Below are 21325 nucleotides of genomic sequence, written 5' to 3'. Positions count from 1 at the left end.
CTGGTTGGTGTCTGCTGTGCCGCTGGTAGGAACCTGGGAAGGGAGTGACCCAAGGGATCCCTTCCGAGTGAGAGAAGCCAAAGAAGACTTACGCTTCTCCGGCTTAGAAGTGGGGACTGGTGTCCACGGTGGTTTAGTAGGTGCTGCTCCCGAGGTAGATGGTGTGGGAGCAACAGCGAGAGAAGGGGCCCCCATCGTCAAGGGGGCAGGTGAGGTCCTCTGACAGAGCTGACTGTGTGTGTTGCAGCTAAAGGAGCTTGAGCAGGAGTGACAGATGAGGCATAAGATGCCATCATGCGCACGGGATGTAGCCGTTCAATTTTCCGCTTAGCCTCAGTGTAAGTCAGTCGGTCCAGGGTCTTATATTCCATGATTTTGCGTTCTTTCTGTAAGATCCTGCAGTCTGGCGTGCAAGGTGAATGAGGTTCTCCACAGTTGACACAGATGGGAGGCAGAGCACACGGAGTATCGGGATGAGACAGGCGTCCGCAATCTCGACATGTGAGGCTGGAAGTGCAGCGGGAAGACATATGGCCGAACTTCCAGCACTTAAAGCACCACATCGGGGGAGGGATATAGGACTTGACGTCACAACGGTAGACCATCACCTTGACCTTCTCCGGTAATGTATCACCCTCTAAGGCCAAGATGAAGGCACCGGTAGCAACCCGATTGTCCCTCGGACCCCGATGAACGCGCCGGACAAAATGAACACCTCTACGCTCTAAGTTGGCGCGCAGCTCGTCATCAGACTGCAAAAGTAGGTCCCTGTGGAAAATAACACCCTGGACCATATTTAAACTCTTATGTGGTATGATGGTAACGTTAACATCCCCCAACTTGTCACAAGCAAGTAACCTGCGTGACTGGGCAGAGGATGCCGTTTTTATCAAAACTGACCCAGAGCGCATTTTGGACAAGCCCTCCACCTCCCCAAACTTGTCCTCTAAATGCTCTACGAAGAACTGAGGCTTCACGGATACAAAGGATTCCCCATCAGCTCTGGTACAGACGAGATACCAGGGCGAATACTTGTCACTGTCATTCACTGCCTTTCGTTCCTCCCACAGTGTGGCCAGGGATGGGAACGATTTGGGGTCATAAACGGTACCTTTAAAATGAGCCCTCGAGCGCTTAGAGACTGCTGGTGGCTGGCCACCAGCAAGAGATGATGTGCCACGCTTCATTGCGTGTCATCCACCCTGCTGCCACCTACTCCGACCAAGGGCCCTCCCCATGGGCGCCACCCAGCCACAGCAAGGGCCACCTGGCAGGATGGCCGTTGTCGAGAGTCCCGATGCCCCAGGGAGATGGGCATCTACTCCTTGGCATACATGGGGAGTAAACGGCGCAGGCATCAGTAGAGCGATCCCTGTGTTGTCAGGGGGCTACAACCAACAGGGTACATGGCAGCCCCACCACAACAAACTGGCATCCGTGCTGGATCTTAGGTGCAAAAATGTATGAGGTCGTCGTCACAGCGAAAGGCAACACTGCAGAGTGCAGCGTGGAAATCGCACCCATGGACATATCCTCACCCAAGAGATGGAAAACGAGCTGGACCATTGCAACTAAGAGAAAGCCGGCTAAAGGTCTCAATGCACGACAGATACAGTGCACCATGTAAGGCGCCCTTCCCCAATTGGCTCGCTCTTCGGAACAATTTAGAAAGATGGAAGTCAAACCCGAGAGGGGACCACCACATAAGGCCGAAACATTTGAGACTCCTTTTAGTCGCCTCTTGCGACAGGCAGGAATACCGCTGGCCTATTCTAACCCCCGAACCCGCAGGGGGGTACACGTTCAGGGAACACTGCTGAGCAGCCAAGAAAATCCCCCTGTTGGGATCCATCAGTGTAGAATACTGTAAAATCATGATGCCTATCTAAAATGGTAAAAAAGATTTGAAAGTAAAATCTGATGTACTGTCTTTCTTAAAATTTGCCAAATCTAAAATCAGTCTGGGCCTCTGAAGGAGCCAAGGTGGATATCTGCTCCAACCTCAACGTGAAACATTAAAACCGGCCACACCCATCTCTAAAATGCAATCCTTTGCACGAATCCCATAGGGCCTTGTTGCTCGTTGGCGGTTGCGAAAAAGCCTTTCCAGTGGAGGCCGAGCAACAGTGTGGTATGCAGGTGTGTATGGTGTGGATAATGTTTGATAGGCCTGGTGCACCATTAGTAGACGCCGCCGGAGGTGAAGTGGCGGTTCACCTGCCTCTGCACAGAGGCTCGGTATGGGGCTCGTTCTGAACGCCCCCGTGGCCAACCGAATCCCCTCATGGTGCACCACATCCAGCAGCTTCAAATAAGTGGGTCTTGCAGACCCATACACCGTGCATCCATACTCAAGCCGGGACCGCACGAAGATTCTGTAAAACCGGAGCAGACAAGTCCTGTCTGCATTGAACACACCGACTTATCAGTTTAAAACTTAAAACCATTTTTCTGTGCCCATTCATCCAAACGTTGCAGAGTGACTTGCAACTGACGAATCGTCGTTGCAAGGCTTGAAGAAGAGCAAAATACAGAGAAATCGTCCACAAACAAGGAACACTGCACAGGACTTTTCACAACAGACGCAATACTATTAATAGCAATAGCAAAGACTGTCACATTTAAAACACTACCTTGAGGGACACCGTTCTCTTGTTCAAAGCGACTTGACAGTACGTCTCCAACTCGGTACCGAAAATAACGTGGCGACAGGAAGGACCAAATAAAATTGGGAAGACATCCACGAAAACCCCATTCGTGGAGCTGCCTGATAATAAGATGCCTCCAAGTAGTGTCGTATGCCTTTTCAATGTCAAAAAATATTCCCAAGAGGTGATGCTGGTGCAGGAAAGCCTGTTGTATAGCCACCTCCAGGAGGGCCAGGTTATCAAAGGTGGAGCGATACCTCCTGAACCCACACTGAAAGCGACTAAGGAGTTGTCTGGATTCTAACATCCAGACAAGGCGGCGGTTGACCATCCGCTCCAAGGTCTTTCCCACGCAGCTAGTGAGGGCAACACTACTGTAACTACCCGGGCACATGCGGTCTTTCCCAGATTTTAAAAGAGGAATTAAAATTGCTTCACACCACGAATCGAGGAAGTGACCGGACATCCAAATAAGATTAAAAAGTCTGAGGAGGATTTCTTTATTTCTCCCCGTGAGGTGCCGCAGCATGCTATAGTGGATTCTATCCTGACCAGGGGATTGTATCACGAGCCTCTCACAATGCAGGATCCAGTTCCCACATGGAAAATGGGCAGTTGTACTCTTCTGTATTAGGTGAGCGGATGTCAAAACTGCTCCTCTCAGCAGCCACTCTGTGGGGCTGGAAAGCCGGATTCTGACTGGCGGTTGCAGTAATAGCTGCAAAATGAGCCGCCGTAGACTGGGCAATATCTTTCGGGGTCGTTTGGAGAGTACCATTCCACATTATAGCAGCCATAGGGCACCTCCCACCTCTCCCAGAAATCCTCCTGATGGTCTTCCATACAATGGAACTTCGTGTAGAACAATTAATGGTGTTCGGGAACTGCTGCCAGGACCTCTTCTTGCTCTCTCGTATAATCCGACGACACTTTGCCCTCGCCACCCAAAAGGCTGCAAGGTTCTCTACAGTTGGCCGGCATTTGAACCTATGCAGAGCTGCCCGCCTAGCCCTGACTGCAGAGCGGCATTCGTTGCTCCACCGAGGGACAGGCTGCCGCTTCGGTTGTCCCGTGGACTGTGGGATGGACACTTCACTGGCGTGGTGGATCACTTCAGTAATATGATCCACCCATTCCTGGACACTGACCCGATGTTCAAACTGGGCCAGTTGACTATACAGTGCCCAGTTGGCTCTACCGAGCACCCATCGAGGCGGTTTCCTTTCCGGTTCCACTGCACGTGGCAGGTGAATCCAGATGGGGAAGTGATCGCTGCCGTGTAAGTCATCAACCACTTCCCATGCAGCAGTGTGGGCGATGGCTGGAGAGCAAAGCGATAGATCAATGGCAGAGAACGACCCAGTTGCAATGCAAAAATGCGTGCTTTTACCTATATTTAGCAAATAGGCACTGGAAGACAGAAGAAGCCTCTCGATTGCTCTACGCCTGGGGCAAGTACTCACAGAGCCCCAAAGCATATTGTGTGCATTAAAATCACCACAGAGGATGAAGGGGTGGGGGAGCTGTGTAAGAAGATCACCGAGAGCCTCTTCGTCGAGCATATCATGTGGGGGCAGGTAAAGGGAACATACTGTTAGCATACGACGCACATGTACTAATATTGCAACTGCCTGTAAATTCGTCGTGAGGGAGAGAGGCGAGGAGTGGTAGTCGGTGTTGACGAAGATACCTACTCCTCCTCGAGCTCTCTGTCCACTCAGATCGTCCTTTTTGTGGAGGACATAACCACGTAGCTCAGGGGTGTATGTTTCACTGAAATTTGTCTCTTGCAGACAGACACACACATAGGTCTATCCTGAATCAATAGACGTAGTTCCTCTACATGTGTCCTGAACCCTTGCAGGTTCCATTGCAATATGGGAGCCATCACGATGGTTGTATTTTCTGCCTCTCTTTCCGCTGAGGTAGGGAGACTGCAGCGGGTGGAGGCTCAGTCTTGGGGCGAGATGATTGCCCCATATTCTCAGACTCCATCAGCTCTGGGGAAGAGTCTGATGAAGCATCTAGTGGGACCACATTAACATGATCCGTGGGTTTACCAGCCGATTTAATCTGTTGGTGCTGTTTGACGTGTGCTTTCCTTTGTTTAGGGGGCTTTGCTAGAACTGGAGCAGGGGTGTTTATGACCAGGCTGGGCTTTGGAAGAGCCTCAGCAATCGGAGATGCCTGGGGCTCTTCAATGTTAGCTATTGTACCTTTCTCTGCTGTTCGAGGAGGGGCTAGAGGCTCTGATACACTTGCTGCCTTGCAAGTGCACTGACACGTGCAGGTGTTCGTGCCAACACTAACAACCTCCGTCTGCGTAGATGCATCGACTTTTGGAGGCGGCTTCTGAACAATGGAAGCAAAAGACTTAACGAATGTGGGAGGCTGCATGGCCTTAAAGATCTTTTTGGCATCACTGTAGGGGATACGCTTAGTTGTTTTGATTTCTTGTATTTTGCTTTCCTCTAGGAAGATTCTACAGTCCCTACTCCAAACAGGGTGGATTTCAGAACAGTTTATACATCTGACAGGCGACGAACAGTCAATTCCGTCATGGGCAGCCTTACTGCAGTTGCCACACATCGCTTCTCCTTTACACCCTAGAGTTGTATGCCCAAAATGCTGGCACTTAAAACAGCGCATTGGGTTTGGGACATACGACCGGACTTTTAGTCGAAGAAATCCTGCCTTGACGTGTTCTGGGAGTTCGAGGGTATTGAAAGTAAGAATGAAGGAGTCAGATTTCACCAGGTTCCATCCACCCTTTTCATGATGTTCTGAACGTCAACAATTCCCTCCTGAGCCCACTCACTCTTTAATTCTTCTACAGGAATGTCAACGAGATCCCTACAGGTAACAACACCCTTACTGGAGTTTAGGGTGCTGTGAAGCTCTGTATCGATTGTGTATTCCCCCAAGCTTTTAGCTGTTTGAAGGTTAACTGCTTGCTGAGCAGTTGATGTTTCAACAAGCAGTGTCCCATTCCATAAACGCTTCACTGATTTTAAAGTTCCAGCTATTCCTTCTAGACCCTTTTGGATATAGAATGGAGAAACCTTTTCAAAGGAACCCTCTTTCCTTTTTATTATTAAAAACACATTCTGGTTGTCAGTATGTGCCCTGTTACTCTGAACTGCAGTACGTTTGCTGACACCTGAGTCAGGAGGACTGGCTAACCTAGCCCTCTTGTTAGATTGGGTGGTAGTGTCTACCAGCAGTCCACCCATCCCACTGGCCAGCGAAAAATTAGGAGGAGGAAAAGAAGAAGAAATCGCGGTATCCATGGTCGTCCCACGAGCAGCTAGGGAAACTTATGTCCATCCAGACAGAGCCCCGCATGCCTGGATAAGCCTTGTACAACTGAGGTGCGGCAGGTTCCCCAGAGGTTGCCCGCTAGCGACTGTTCCACCTCAACAGCCATGCATCTTATCGGCGCGCAGCACACCTTAAGATTGAAGGGTTTTTTATAGAGGTATGTACCGTCCTCGCAATCCAGGCAATCAAGCCAAGATCCCGGTCCCTGCGACACACAACGTTCCACCGTTGCGCCAAACGGTGGTCACTGAAGCATGCCCAGAGCTTACGGTATCAGCAGACTGGCGGCGCACACCAGTCCACAGCTCGGGGACCCCGGGTTCGCCAAGCCCGTACCCAGCAAATGAATGCTGAGTCACTTAAGGGTAATACAGTAGAAGAATGGGTGGCTTTGAGAGATGTAGTAGTGAAGGCAGCAGAGGATCAAGTACGTAAAAAGACGAGGGCTAATAGAAATGCTTGGGTAACAGAAGAAATATTGAATTTAATTGATGAAAGGACAAAATACAAAAAAGCAGTAAATGAAGCAGGCAAAAAGGAATACAAACGTCTCAAAAATGAGATCGACAGGAAGTGCAAAACGGCTAAGCAGGGATGGTTAGAGGACAAATGTGACGATTTAGAGGCTAATCTCGCTAGGGGTAAGATCGATACTGCCTACAGGAAAATTAGAGAGACCTTTGGAGAAAAGAGAACCACTTGTATGAATATCAAGAGCTCAGATGGAAACCCAGTTCTAAGCAAAGAAAGGAAAGCAGAAAGGTGGAAGGAGTATATAGAGGGTCTATACAAGGGCGATGTACTTGAGGACAATATTATGGAAATGGAAGAGGATGTAGATGAAGATGAAATGGGAGATACGATACTGCGTGAAGAGTTTAACAGAGCACTGAAAGACCCGAGTCGAAACAAGGCCCCCGTAGAAGACAACATTCCATTAGAACTACTGACAGCCTTGGGAGAGCCAGTCCTGTCAAAACTCTACCATCTGGTCAGAAAGATGTATGAGACAGGCGAAATACCCACAGACTTCAAGAAGAATATAATAATTCCAATCCCAAAGAAAGCAGGTGTTGACAGATGTGAAAATTACCGAACTATCAGTTTAACACTCTAAGCGCCAAGCCCGTAAAATTTACGGGCCTGGGATCGCGCGAAAATCACCAAGCCCGTAAAATTTACGGGCCGCTACATTTAATTTCATTCAAAACACTGCAACGTTATTTCTACGGGTTTGGCCAGCGCTATACGTTTTTCAGATGTTTATTAACAAAATGCGTCCATAGATGTCACGGCAGCGCTGTAATTCATGTTAAAACTTATCTTTGCGTTCTCAGTCTGTATATCATTCAGTTGTTTGTCATCATGTTTCGGCGCGGTTTATCAGACGCAGAAATTGCGGATTTGATCAATCATAGCGACACTCTGGATAATGTAGAGAGTGATTCAGACGATTCTGAATGCAATGGTGTGTTTGAAGGTACGTATTTCCGAATTTTCCACGTAATTGTGCAGTACGCACATATCTGTTGAACATGTGTAAACGATGTATGTAGTTACACATAATGTGATATTCTTTTTAGAAGACGAGATTGATGACAGTTTGTCTTCAGATGAAGACGAGAATGATGTTGAAGGTGTTGCTTCAAATCCAGCAGCTGTGCCGTATCCGAAAGACAGTGAGTGGACTGCAGTTGACACCTACCGACCTCTGCCTGTCAACACGACACCCAGGCAGATACTAGTGGATATTGATGAGTCGAGTTCTGTACTGGATTGCAGTAAAGTGTTCCTTACTGACAGTGACGTAAATGAACTCAAGAGACAGACAAATTTGTATGCATCACAGACAATACAGAAGAAAAGAAGAGGAAATAATCTGAAGCCCCATTCAGTTTTGAGTTCGTGGAAGCCAGTGACTATAAGTGAGATGAGGCGTTTCTTGGGTATTATTTTCCACATGTGTGTTTCGAAAAAGCCAAAAATTGCGGACCATTGGAGCACTAATCCTGTTCTTAGTTGTAACTTTTGTCCCCATGTCATGAGCCGTTTGCGTTTCACTCAGATACTGTCATGCTTGCATCTTGTTGACAATTCAAATCAGAAAAAACCAGGCGAAGATGGATTTCATCCACTTTACAAAGTTTTGCCATATTATAATAATTTGAAGGAGCGATGTATCCAGGCATATCGTCCCTCAGAAAAAGTGACAATTGATGAAGGAATTTGCCCATTTCGAGGTCGTGTGAGTTTCCGTGTTTACATGCAAAATAAGCCTCATAAGTATGGACTGAAAGTATATGCTGTTGCTGAAGCCAGTAGTGGCTATGTTGTAAATTTTGAAGTTTATGCTGGTAAGCATATTGTTGACAATTCTTCGTCTGCGGTTATTTTGCGATTGTTGTCTGACAGCAGCTTGCTGAACAAAGGCCACACTGTGTATTTAGATCGATTTTATTCCAGTCCAGAGCTATTTCAGCAACTGGCAGAGAAAGGCACTGGAGCTGTTGGTACTGTGAACAAATCCAGGAAAGGATTGCCTAAAGATTTAGTATCTGCTAAGCTGAAAAAGGGCGAAATGTCTTTTCGGCGTAAAGATAATGTATTGGCAATGAAGTGGAAAGATAAGAGAGATGTGTATACATTGTCTACAAGGCATCAAGCAACATTTGGTACGCATACTAAGAGAAATGGGTCTGTAGTATTGAAACCACTTCAGGTACTTGATTACAACCTCAATAAAATTGGAGTGGATATTGGAGACCAACGCCTGCAGTACAATCCGTTCCAGCACAGAACTGTGAAATGGTGGCGAAAATTATATTTCCATTTGCTGCTTATGGGAGTATCAAATGCATTTTGGCTGTACAATGCAGTGCACAGGAAGAAAATTACAATAACAGACTTTATAACAGTGCTTGCAGTTCAGCTTGTTGAAGACGACACACTTGAATTCATTCCAAGAAATGAAGGAACTGTAGGTCGGCTAACAAAGAGACATTTTTTGCAGCACATACCTGCAACTACTAAGAAGTATGCTGCTCGTGTGTGTCACGTGTGCAGTTCCAGGAGCAAGAAACAGAGTGGCAAGGCTTCTCGCAAAGAGACACGATACGAATGTGAACAGTGTGGCGTTGCACTCTGCCTGGAACCTTGCTTTAAAATTTTCCACACTAAAAAACAATATGATTCTGTGTGAAATTTATATGTAATACTGTATACTATCAGAAACATGTAATGTAGTGCCACAATTTTGGTTAAAAATAAATCACAATTGTATTCCCTTATTCGTATGACTTTTTCTAAATTCTTAAAACATCTAAGTGATTTCTATAACTGTACCTTAAAGCTGTGCATTGTAAAGTAGTTTCTTTCACTCAGAATTAAAGTAGAAATGTGCAGCTTCAAGATGGTACCAAATTTGCCACAATCCAAACAGTAGATTTGATGCAGTAATTTTTTTAATATTGGTAAAATTGCCCGGTTTCTAGGGACGGGTGCATAAAATAGGCCTGGTACAGAGAGTGTTAATAAGTCACAGCTGCAAAATACTAACGCGAATTCTTTACAGACGAGTGGAAAAGCTGATAGAAGCCGACCTCGGGGAAGATCAGTTTGGATTCCGTAGAAATGTCTGAACACGTGAGGCAATACTGACCCTACGACTTATCTTAGAAGATAAATTAAGGAAAGGCAAACCTACATTTCTAACGTTTGTAGACTTAGAGAAAGCTTTTGACAATGTAGACTGGAATACTCTCTTTCAAATTCTGAAGGAGGCAGGGGTAAAATACAGGGAGCGAAAGGCTATTTACAATATGTACAGAAACCAGATGGCAGTTATACGAGTCGAGGGGCATGAAAGGGAAGCAGTGGTTGGGAAGGGAGTGAGAAAGGTTTGTAGCTTCTGCCCGATGTAATTCAATCTGTATATTGAGTAAACAATAAAGGAAACAAAAGAAAAGTTTGGAGTAGGTATTAAAATCCATGGAGAAGAAATAAAAATTTTGAGGTTCGCCGATGACATTGTAATTCTGTCAGAGACAGCAAAGGACTTGGAAGAGCAGTTGAACGGAATAGATAGTGCCTTGAAAGCAGGGTATAAGATGGACATCAACAAAGGCAAAACGAGGATAATGGAATGTAGTCGAATTAAGTTGGGTGATGCTGAGGGAATTTGATTAGGAAATGAAACGCTTAAAGTAGTAAAGGAGTTTTGCTATTTGGGGAGGAAAATAAACTGATGATGGTCGAAGTACAGAGGATATAAAATTTAGACTGGCAATGCCAAGGAAAGCGTTTCTGAAGAAGAAAAATTTGTTAACATCGAGTATAGATATAAGTGTCAGGAAGTCGTTTCTGAAAGTATTTGTATGGAGTTTAGCCATGTACGGAAGTGAAACATAGACGATAAATAGTTTAGACAAGAAGAAAATAGAAGCTTTCAAAATGTGGTGCTACAGAGGAATGCTGAAGATTAAATGGGTAGATCACATAACTAATGAGGAGGTATTGAATGGAATTGGGGAGAAGAGGAGCTTGTGGCACAACTTGACTAGAAGAAGGGATCGGTTGGTAGGACATGTTCTGAGGGATCAAGGGATCACCAATTTAGTATTGGAGGGCAGTGTGGAAGGTAAAAATCTTAGAGGGAGACCAAGAGATGAATACACCAAGCAGATTCAGAAGGATGTAGGCTGCAGTAGGTACTGGGAGATGAAGCTTGCACAGGATAGAGGAGCATGGAGAGCTGCATCAAACGAGTCTCAGGATTGAAGACAACAAAAACAACAACAACAAGCTATTTTAGATCAACCACCCCCCCCCCCCCCCCACACACACACACACACACACACACACACACACAAAAATCCCTGTTGGCGAGCCAGGCATTTCCTCATGGGACCAAACAGATTGAAGTCCAAGAAGTGCAAGGTCCTAACTATGGTGGTTGCTGGAACAGTTCCATCCAAATTTGGAAATTCTCTCACTAATAGAAGAAGCAGCATTTTCACGAAGAAATTAGAAACAATCAGCATGGCATGAAGCAACTTAACCAGAGTTTTAATGTAGGCTGCAGCATTCACAGTGTTCCCAACTTCGGCAAAGTCCACCATGCTTATCCCAGAACACACACACACACACACACACACACACACACACACACACACACACAAGCACTTGCCTAGCAGACTAAGTCACTCAGTTTTCTCTTACACATCACAGAGGCTTGCTTTGTATCGGGCGTGCAGTGGTATGCCCACAACTCAGCACCAGTGACGATGTGTTTCAGAAAGTCATGCCCTTCTGCACTGTAACATGTTAGGTGATCCAAGTTAGTTATCATTCATTGGCCCTTGCGGTTGTCTGTCAATTCTTGGGCACCCAGCGAGCACAGTTTCAACGTATCATGAACAATATCATACACTGCACCACAGGAAATGTTGAACTATTGCAGTAAGGTTCACAGTTGCACACATGCCAGTCATTCAAAACTGCTGCAACAGCTGCAGCATTCTACAGGATTGCAGCTGTTACCAGCCACCAGGAGTGTGGTGAATCACCAAGGTTCATAAGGCCTTCCTGGAAGCAGGCACAACACATGCAGACATTGCTACCATCCGTACAGTCATCCCCGTATAAGCCACATATGTATCTGTGAATTTCAGTCAGCTTATACCCTTTGGCCCACAAACATAGAAACTACACTTCACTGTCCATCACAAGTTGGCGACAGTAGCATGCTCGACAAGATTGTTTCATAGTTCAGGCTTCTCTCACTATAGCTGCAAACAGAAACAAAATACCATCTGTAGCACAAGCTTCGAACTATACCATAGTGCAATTTCAACATTCCAGCAACAATACCAGGGGAGAAAAAAAATTACTGTATGTTACTTTCTGATCCCCTAACAGAAATAATAACAAGCACCACCACCACCACCACCACCACCACCACCACCACCACCATTTAGAAGTCTAAAGCACTTTGCCCTCTTTCACCGTTTAAAATTCATGCATATTTATTTGGAGGTTGCCCTTAAGGAAATGACACGTTAAGCCTATTGTACAGGAACACAACTGTACTGACCAAACTTTTGTAGTAATTCAGACCAACTTTTACATGACTTGTACTGATAACATGGTTTCAAGTGTTCAGTTTAGTTAATTGCATTTATCTGCACAGTATTTCAATGACCAAACCATTAGTCATCTTCAGGTGTTGAGAGATGGGGTATGTGTGCTTGCTGCCTCACACAGTGCGGACAAATGGAATTGACAATGCTAAACACCACAAAGCAGTGTATTAATCATACCAAGAAAATCTGTGGCATTACAAGTGGTATCTATTTAGAGCAGAATAGAGTAGTATTCTTCGTACTTTCAGCACCTAAGGTACAATATGTTTATTTTATTATTTGCCGATTACGTCAACTGAACCTACCGATACCTGCTGATGGCTTCGCCCCATAATGTGGTGTGTGACACACGTGCACAAACGGGAAGGGAAGAGTACATAAACAAGCACATGCACACAGAGTGTATATATTTTTTGGAATATGAGTTGGTGTGACAGACTACTCTGCAGTATAGCCGATGACCTATGTTGGGTTTAAAGGTAGCTGGTTGAGAGTTGGAGAATTTATGAAGGCTTAAGAATCTACATTTACATTCTGTCAATCACTGAAGTGGGACACAGTCTTGTGTGCCGGACTGAGACTCGAACTCAGGACCTTTGCCTTTCGCAGGCAAGTACTCTACCAACTGAGCTACCCAAGCACGACTCATGCCCCATCCTCACAGCTTTACTTCTGCCAGTATCTCGTCTCCTACCTTCCAAAAGGCAAAGGTCCCGAGTTCGAGTCTCGGTCTGGCACACAGTTTTAATCTTCCAGGAAGTTTCATATCAGTACACACACTGCTGCAGAGTGAATATCTCATTCTGGGACACAGTAGTTACAAGGCTGATATTTTTAATGCTTGAATCTAGACAACACATTTATTTAGTATTATGACTAGTGAGCTGTGTGTTTAATTTTCTTGTTGCTTGGGGTTTCATGTTTTTGCTTTATTTTGGATGAGATCTTGTTGATTATCTTAGCACTGGTGTGTGGAACTCTGCCTACAACTCCACAGAAGTACACAAAGTCAACCTGAAATTATGTCTGCACATTAGTGTTTGAGGAAGTCACTTTTCACCTTAAACTCATTTTTATTGAGAACAAGAAAAACTGCAAGGAAATAAATGTATTTATAATTGAATGACCATTCACATTCCTTAAAGATTATCTAGTTTGCACAATTTTCTGACTGTTGGCTTCTGTTGAATAAACACTACACACTTGAGATGCACTCCCCCAGAAGAAAATTCTAGAAGACAAGGAAGTGATACGATACAAACTTAGGAAACTTTTCTTTAGGTCAACGTAATGAAATAATTCTAAACTCCAAGTTGAGCAAAACATGCTGAACTGAGCATCTACATTAGTTTGCCGAAGTGTTTACTCCAACTTTCTAAATGGCGTTACGGATTTCACACTCATTCATTTATCATATCTTCGTTGGTATATACTTATGGTGCTATAAGACATTTGCTTGTTTAAAATTAAAAACTATGTTTTGCAGGACAGAGTACTTAATTTACTGGATAAGTTGAACTTCCACTTCAGCATTTATTTCACATAACTATTTGTGTTCCACATAGCACTAATTTGTTTGTGAGTGCGACACAGTTGCAGTTGCAACAGCAAGGATTATAGAATTTAACACGCAGAATGTAACAACACTAAAAGCTTTTTATTTTAACTTTGTTGGTATTGTTTTTGCAGGCATTTGAAAATGACCACTTACCCATAATGTAATGGAATACATGAAGAATAAATTTCAGCTGTATGACAGCTACAGTAGACACTGAAAACGGCTTTAACATTCAGAAATTAAAATTGGGCAACCTTTTTATTTAGGTAAACAATACATTTTAAGAAAGAGGAAAGACAATGAAGAGGACGTTAAGAACGAAAACATTTACTGCAGGCAGCACAGAGTGTAAATTATCAGGAAGTGTAGAGAACATTACAAAATAGCAAAGAGCAGTCACCGCAACAAAGTAGTTTCTAGAAGTCTACGCCCACATCTCCTACACAGTAAATTAACAATGAAATTCATGACATACCATTAAATTATGTAGTTATAAACCTCACTTTCAGCACAAAGTTTTAAAGTAACACCCCAAGCATGGAGATAAACACATTGCTTTCCATGTCTCAAGTTGAATGTACTTTTTTCAACAATGTAAAATTATCTCTACACAACTAACACTACTCAATATCTCTTACATGAAATTGGGAATTTACTATCTACCTAAACTGTTCTGGAAACCCATATCTATCAATTTATGTAACAAAATAAAAATATAGTACCAGCCCCTGTACCGAAAAGGCAGCTAATCACTTATTCAAGAACAACAAACAGTTCAATGCAAATAGATTGTCATATAATTCTGACAAGACTCAGTACATCCATCTCAGTTCTCACAGAACTCCCTAAGCTACAAAAAGTAAGCTTTTCAAATAAGGAAATTACGCAGTAAGTTAAGCCTCAGCTGTAAAATCCATTGCCTAGAATTACTGAAACACATTGCTTCAGCTATGTTTGCAGTGTATAGTTACCAGCTATAGGTGGCTTAAACTGGCCAGGTGCGAGTAGGACTCCAGCACAGAGTTCCATACAAACTTAATTACGTATTTAGACAGATTATCCATTCCAGGAATCAGTGATTGATGATTTTTGCCTATTATCGACACTGATACTGTCAAGGTAAGGGAATCCAAGACTTTTGAGAATATTTTTGTTTCAAGTTAAAAGTCTGATACGAAATGCCAAGAAATTTTTTCATGCGATATAATTACAAATCTACAATTTTTCCCTTGACTTGCACTGTGAAAGCTTGCTTTTGGACAAATTTCATAATTCTAGGTCAATGGGAAGTACCATATAAGTTTTGATGAGAGCTTTCGATTATCAAAATATGTGGTATAAATGGTCATGTCTTTTCACTGCAGTGGCTAAGTAGCATAAAAGTCTTACACAACCAAGGGACCAGACATCGGCAGGTGACAAATTTGAACTTTTATATGTCTACTTGTTCCTGAGAAAAATGATTCTTAACAGTTGGACAGGCAGGCAGGGATAGATAAAGTGATAGTATATGGTTTCTGTTTTTACAGATTGAGGCCTGGAACCCTAAAAAATGAAGTAATTTAATAGGTTTGTTTGTTTGTGTGGCCATCTTCTGCAGCAGCTGACAATCTGTTGTCATAGGTTATCTGACTGGAATCTTAAATAGAATTACATCAGCCACATTTCGATTTTATTTACAAAGCGTCTTCTGTGGTACTAGTGTTTCTTTTACATAATGTGCTCCTTCCCTTCTTGCTAACAGTGTGTCAACAGGCTTCCTTTCACATCTGCATTTGGCATTTTGCAGGCAGTGATGAATGAAAAATAGTTAAGAAAGTCAATTGTAAATAGTGCAGCAAAGGAAATAACACAAAATGCCAAAAACTGCCAATTGTAGATGTGAAAGGAAGCCTGTAGACACCAACCACTGCTAGCAATAACAGATGGAGTAATTTACTTTGCATATTTCCACTCACTCTTGTGTTATGGAATAATTTTATTGATAAATTCAAATTACAGGAATAGTGTTTTCACAGTGCATAACTGTGCTATATGCACAAATCCCTTTAAACAAACACGCATGGGGGGGGGGGGGAAGAGAGAGAGAGAGAGAGAGAGAGAGAGAGAGAGAGAGAGAGAGAGAGAGAGAGGGGGGGGGGGGGAAGAGAGAGAGAGAGAGAGAGAGAGAGAGAGAGAGAGAGAGAGAGAGAGAGAGAGAGAGAGAGAGAGAGAGAGGGGGGGGTTTACAGCCGATTTGATGGGCAGCTGCTTCTACTCTTGATTATCTCCTCAGAAACTCTCTAATTTAATGTTTTAAATCAATTTACAACTACAATTAGTATAATAAAGTAATATAATGTGTCATTTTACTGTGTTGTACTTAAAACATATATCTATAACTTCTTTTCAAATCTCTGCAGCATCCATGAGTGCAATCAATGAAGCGTAAAAAATGAAACATGACATGAGCAAAAGTATACCGCAGAAGTAGTTGAACAGTATACTGTCCTCCTTTATGTCATCCATTTTACCAGAGTTGGGGTGGTGGTCATTGAACACTTACTCTTTTTTTTCATTATAGCCAAATTGTTTTCCCATTTCCAACAACAAGTTTCCATACTGAAACCATTGAGCTTTGTGTCCCACCCAGCAGATCGTACCATGACATTTAAAACGGCAGCGGAAGTTTTCAGTTGTGCTTTCTTCAACTCCTGAAGAGCATTCACATGGCAGTAGTGAATGCAGCTGGGCCAGGCACTATTCAAAGTTGTTTGCAAACTCAATCAGCAGAAGCACATCTAAGGCCAAGTGCCTCCCACATCAGCTTCACCACAACCTGACATATGTTAAATTTAATACTCTTTACATCTGCTGAGAGTTTTATTTGGTGAACTTTTCCACTTTTAAGTTCACAAAACAGTTCCATAAAATGAACTTACATCAGTACATTTTTATACACTTAGCATTTCATAACTTAGTTCAAATTTAACGAGGGGGGGGGGGGGTGGTGTCGGTTTCATCGTGTAGGTTAAGTTTGTTTGGGTTGGTTATTATACTGGCCAATAACCTACTCTTTTTCTTAATTCGCACAACAGGAGGTTATGTACAAGATTGTTTTAGTAGTAAGTTGTTAAGTTCTAAAAACCTACTGATGCCACCAACTTGATTGTGATTATGCCCAAATTAAAGGTAAGTGTGAATAATGGCAACAGTACATATCTGTTTAATATGCAACAACATTTGTCTTTCTACCTGCATGTGTTACTTTAGTAATTCACTGAAATGTTAATATGAAGCTTGGTGGTGACAGTTTAGCACACCTGTTTAGTCAAATGGTTAGAAGGATGAGTCTGATACATTTTAGATTGCAGAAGACTGTTTTCATTCCAGAAACAATGCCTTGGCAGTATATTCGTAAACTGGGGTCAAAGGCTATCAATACAACAACAGAAACCCACAAAATGCCCTAGATCAAATCAAGAGAAAGAAAATCAGTGCTGAAGTTACAAACTGCACTTCTACCCTCCTTAAATCTTGGTCGTGGTGGTTGGAGGGTGACAATTTGGTTTCGAGTCGGCGAGCCAACAAATGTGAAAGTAACAAATCTGGCTGTCATAACAAAGTGACTGGAAGTAAAGTCTAATGATTATGCCCACGCCACATTGAAAAATGGAATGTATGGTCCATTGGGTACCAGTAAGTAAATCAGTTTCTGCAAGGCTTTTTGAAAGACAGACCTGCACTTAGTACATAATTAATTATGTATTGTAATATCTGTAGGTGGATTTCTCGTACTGGTAATTTCAGGAAAAAACAGAAATAAAAACTAAATTTACTCTTTTTATTTATTTATTTATGGGTATGATATTCCACTGAGCAACTTAATTCTTGAAATGAAAAACAGTATCAACCCAGATGCAATGAAAAGTTATAGACGGATGAGTTTCACCTCAGAAAAGGAAAAAATACAGTTGTGCAGGTTGTGGCATTCTTACTTATGAGGTTTCCTCCCACTTTGGTGGATCTGAGAAGCACTGCCATTTCAGTAGGAAAAGTACACGAATCCTCAATGGAGCCTACCAAGAAAATACTGGGCTTACTCCTGTCTGAAGTGACACAAGCAGAAGCTCAATCAGAGGTTGATTAAAAACATAATGAAACGAGCAGCTGTCTGATCAGATGATGTAAGTGTTGATAGGGAACAATTAAAGTTCCCGTTTCAGCTACAAGGTCTTTACACAAAGTAAGGAAAACATCCAATTTGTATGTCTCCCTCCAAACTCAAGACACTTCGCTTAGATCTTAGATACGGCTATGTTTCAGTCAGTATAAGGCTCATGGGGAGAGTTATTGACTAACTGATAGCAGGCAAAAATTGGGAAACAATGTCCAACAGTGTCGAAAACTGTCTTCCTAAAACTAGTCAATAAGTTACCGTTATCTGGGGGGAGCGGAGAATCCAGTTTCAGATCTTTTGGAATATGTCCATGTGGCCCACACATCGTACAGAAACAAAGCAGTAGTATGTTGGAAGCTGAAAAAGAGAATCCCAATAAACACAAATCTGATTCATCCATGGAAAATCTAGAACAAGCAAGGACTGATCTAAAAAGAGGAGCATAAATGTAAATGTTCAAGGCCAAGGGATTATACTCTATGGTTTTCCCCACGAAATCCTCACTTTCACCATTATATCAAAACAAAATCAGAAGAACCAATGGGGAAGGAAGAGAAAATGAACTAGGGATGGCAGTGACTTTGGAAAATTGTGGCTTCTGTGTGATATACAGAGAGCAAACATTGTTTGCCTATACAACAGTATATTGATAATTTGCCTATGGTATGTGAGCTTTGTGCTATGACACAGTCAAGAGAACAAAGAAAATTAATTGGCTTAGTATGCCCCAGCTGCCAACTTCCCTTCCAAAGCCACTGCACTTGTCATAGAAAACATTTTTGTTGATTACACGGAATCACACATCCAGAGCCTGTCATACTGATTGATGAAGGCATCAAGATTCATGCATGACAAAATGTGGCAAGTTCTCAAACTGGCCCAATCCAGTTGACAAACTTTTGGTATAAAGTATCACAGATAATTTGCAAACTTGCTCCAACTAAAATTTCTACGAGGGAAATTTATGACTCACATGAAGTGAAACTTATCTATCTGAGATGTCCACCAATTATTTCTTGTTTGGTTGTAAGTCTTTATTCAAAGTGACTTTATAGTTGCAACAGATCTAACGTAACCTGTGGTCAATGACTGACATTCTTAAAGGAAAGAGAAAAATACAAGGGCAAAGTTATTCCCACAAAGTTTTTTCAGCATTTTTGTTCTTACTGTATGATAAAAGCTGCTCTATATTTTGGTAGCGTTTCTATTATTCTTTTTGGTGACCTTTTATAGCGACAACGATAAAGTTAGAAATGGTCAAAATATTCTTGAAAATCATAAAACTGATTGAAAACATGTAATTTTATCAGAAATTGGTCTTGCAACTTAATCTGAAGGAACGTTAATGACAGGGTGAGAGTATTGCATAACTCTCTGCTACGCTAACTGCATAGGGCATACGATTTAGTACAATCAATACCACATAATGGAGTAACATAACTACATTTTTGAAAATGCACGTAGAACCCTAAACAAGAGCTGAACGTTGTGAAGAGTGTTTAAGCTTTCACAAGAAAACTGGACCTAGCGATGGGTGGGGGTGGGGAGATAAAAGTTCGCTGCAGGTGCAAAAATATTCCAAAACTGCATTTATGTAGTCCCATTTTAAGGTACATAAAAAGTTTAAAAAATGCAGGCGAAGAAATCGCCATTCAATGCAAAATTTGTAGAATGCTTCCTACGAATAAGTACGTACAACATTACACGCTTTTTTTCCCCATAAGATTTGATGTTACATTACGACATAAAAGCGGGTAAAAAATAATATTGAAATTTATGTTACCATCAGACGTAATACAGTTACACAAGAATATTATTTGCAACTTATTTCTAAGACGACAAAAAATAAAATGTTATGCATCAAAATGACAAGGGCGCCTAAGAGTAGTAACTGTGTAATGAAATAAAAATAGTAAAAGCTACAAGGAACGACATTTAAAAGAAATATAAAAGCTATGGACTCATTTTACAAGATAATTCGCTACTGAGGTAGTACTACTCGTTTTTCATGGTTTTTAACGATACAAACGTGTCACATGACTACAGATCTCTACAATCATTGAAAGCTTAGAACTCAGCGACGCTGCTACTACTACGCCTTTAATAAAATAAGGGAATTAAAATAAATTACATATCATCCTAACTAAACACAACCAAAATAATATAACATATACCTTTTAATACTGAAGCCAAGTAACAAACACAGCGTCAAAAGACTAGAAACTAATGAGCAACACCCGCAAGCAAATTTACAAAACGGAATAGCGTATGCCGTATCGGCTAACCCTTTGTGTCAGCCCGCCAGAGGACCGTTGCCAACCATTACAAATCAAAGTTCCCGGTATGTTACAAAATTATTTAAACAGAAATAACTCACTGGTAAAAACTGATTAATATTACAATCACAATATTAACATTACAGAATGTCAAATTAAGAGCTGTTATAATTGTTTCAAAAGATGTAATAATGCTGTTGTTTTTAGCGCCTCGGAAAACATGAGTATTGCATTTCATATCGTACACACTTTTTATTAGGTAATTTTGATAATTCTGATAAAAGGTATAGGCATGAAATGCATGTTTCCTTTAATGAAAGGCATGAAAAGAATCCTGTGGTATTCCAAATCCAGTACAAGTTATCTCAGCACAGAGGTCTAATGCCGCCATTGATATTAATAAACACAATTCGTCATCGTCCCACAAATCACCACTTCCCACGCATCTGGAGATGCACGCTTACTTTCTCGATCAAAAATACATTCCATTGCACTCTCGACAATGCAGAGAACCAATGAAACCGTTCGGCGCGAATCGAAAGGAAATTAACCGCTGGCATTGGCAAAACACAAAGAGCCTTGTGTCAGTAAATGATCAAGAATGGAAAGAAATATTTGCGACGAAATTGCTGGGAGTTGCAATGATCAATAAATCATAATTCGTATCAATTCGGCAAACCGCGAAACGATGTACGTTGTCTCCTTTTACCCTCACAAAGTTGTGATTCACCTTTCATTTAATTTTTTTTCTTTATTGTTATTTTGAAACCTGTTTACAGGCAGGCCTGCAGCAGCATACCATGCCGCTCTTTGGCCGCAGAGAAACACGAAGATACAAATGAAGACAATTAGAAAAAAGATGGCGGACATATAAACGGAGACAAACACTTTTTAAAATACTAGGTGCCGTTCACGGGCGTAGAGTCCAAGTTAAAATTGTTCAGACATTTGAACACAGACAGAGACGAAAATTGTCACACGTGAACGTAGGTGCACAAAACGAATAACACTGAACCACTTAAGCACAAAACGACGGCACACACAGAACACGGGCGTTGATCTCCGGCGCGCGATTGTTCACTAACCGTGTACGAGTACGGTGACCTGCCAAGAGAGGAGGAGGGGGGTGGGGGTGGGAGAGGGGAGAGCAGATGCCATGGGCAGGGGAGATAGGGGGAGGAGAAGCCCGGGGGAAGAGGGGAGGAGGGATGGGACGGGGGAAA

The 21325-nt window shown here is 42.4% G+C and overlaps 1 protein-coding gene across 2 annotated transcripts in view; it reads right to left on the bottom strand.

Annotated features, from left to right (window-relative positions):
• The window catches only part of LOC124554082 (poly [ADP-ribose] polymerase tankyrase-1-like), a 65948-nt gene extending 45802 nt beyond the window's left edge, over positions 1-20146 (bottom strand). Inside the window, exons 1-2 of one of the 2 annotated variants that reach the window (XM_047128132.1) lie at positions 20001-20146; positions 18085-18183 (exon numbers count right to left, since the gene is read on the bottom strand). In XM_047128132.1, coding sequence (XP_046984088.1) covers positions 18085-18151 — 67 coding nt within the window. In that variant the 5' untranslated portion in view covers positions 18152-18183; positions 20001-20146. The remainder of the gene's footprint in view (positions 1-18084; positions 18184-20000) is intronic. The other variant, XM_047128133.1, reaches the window with a different exon arrangement.
• Between the last annotated feature and the right edge of the window lie 1179 nt (positions 20147-21325).

The sequence above is a fragment of the Schistocerca americana genome, chromosome 11, assembly GCF_021461395.2.
Source record: "Schistocerca americana isolate TAMUIC-IGC-003095 chromosome 11, iqSchAmer2.1, whole genome shotgun sequence".
NCBI lineage: Eukaryota > Metazoa > Arthropoda > Insecta > Orthoptera > Acrididae > Schistocerca > Schistocerca americana.
This window is presented reverse-complemented; position numbering and strand designations above follow the sequence as displayed.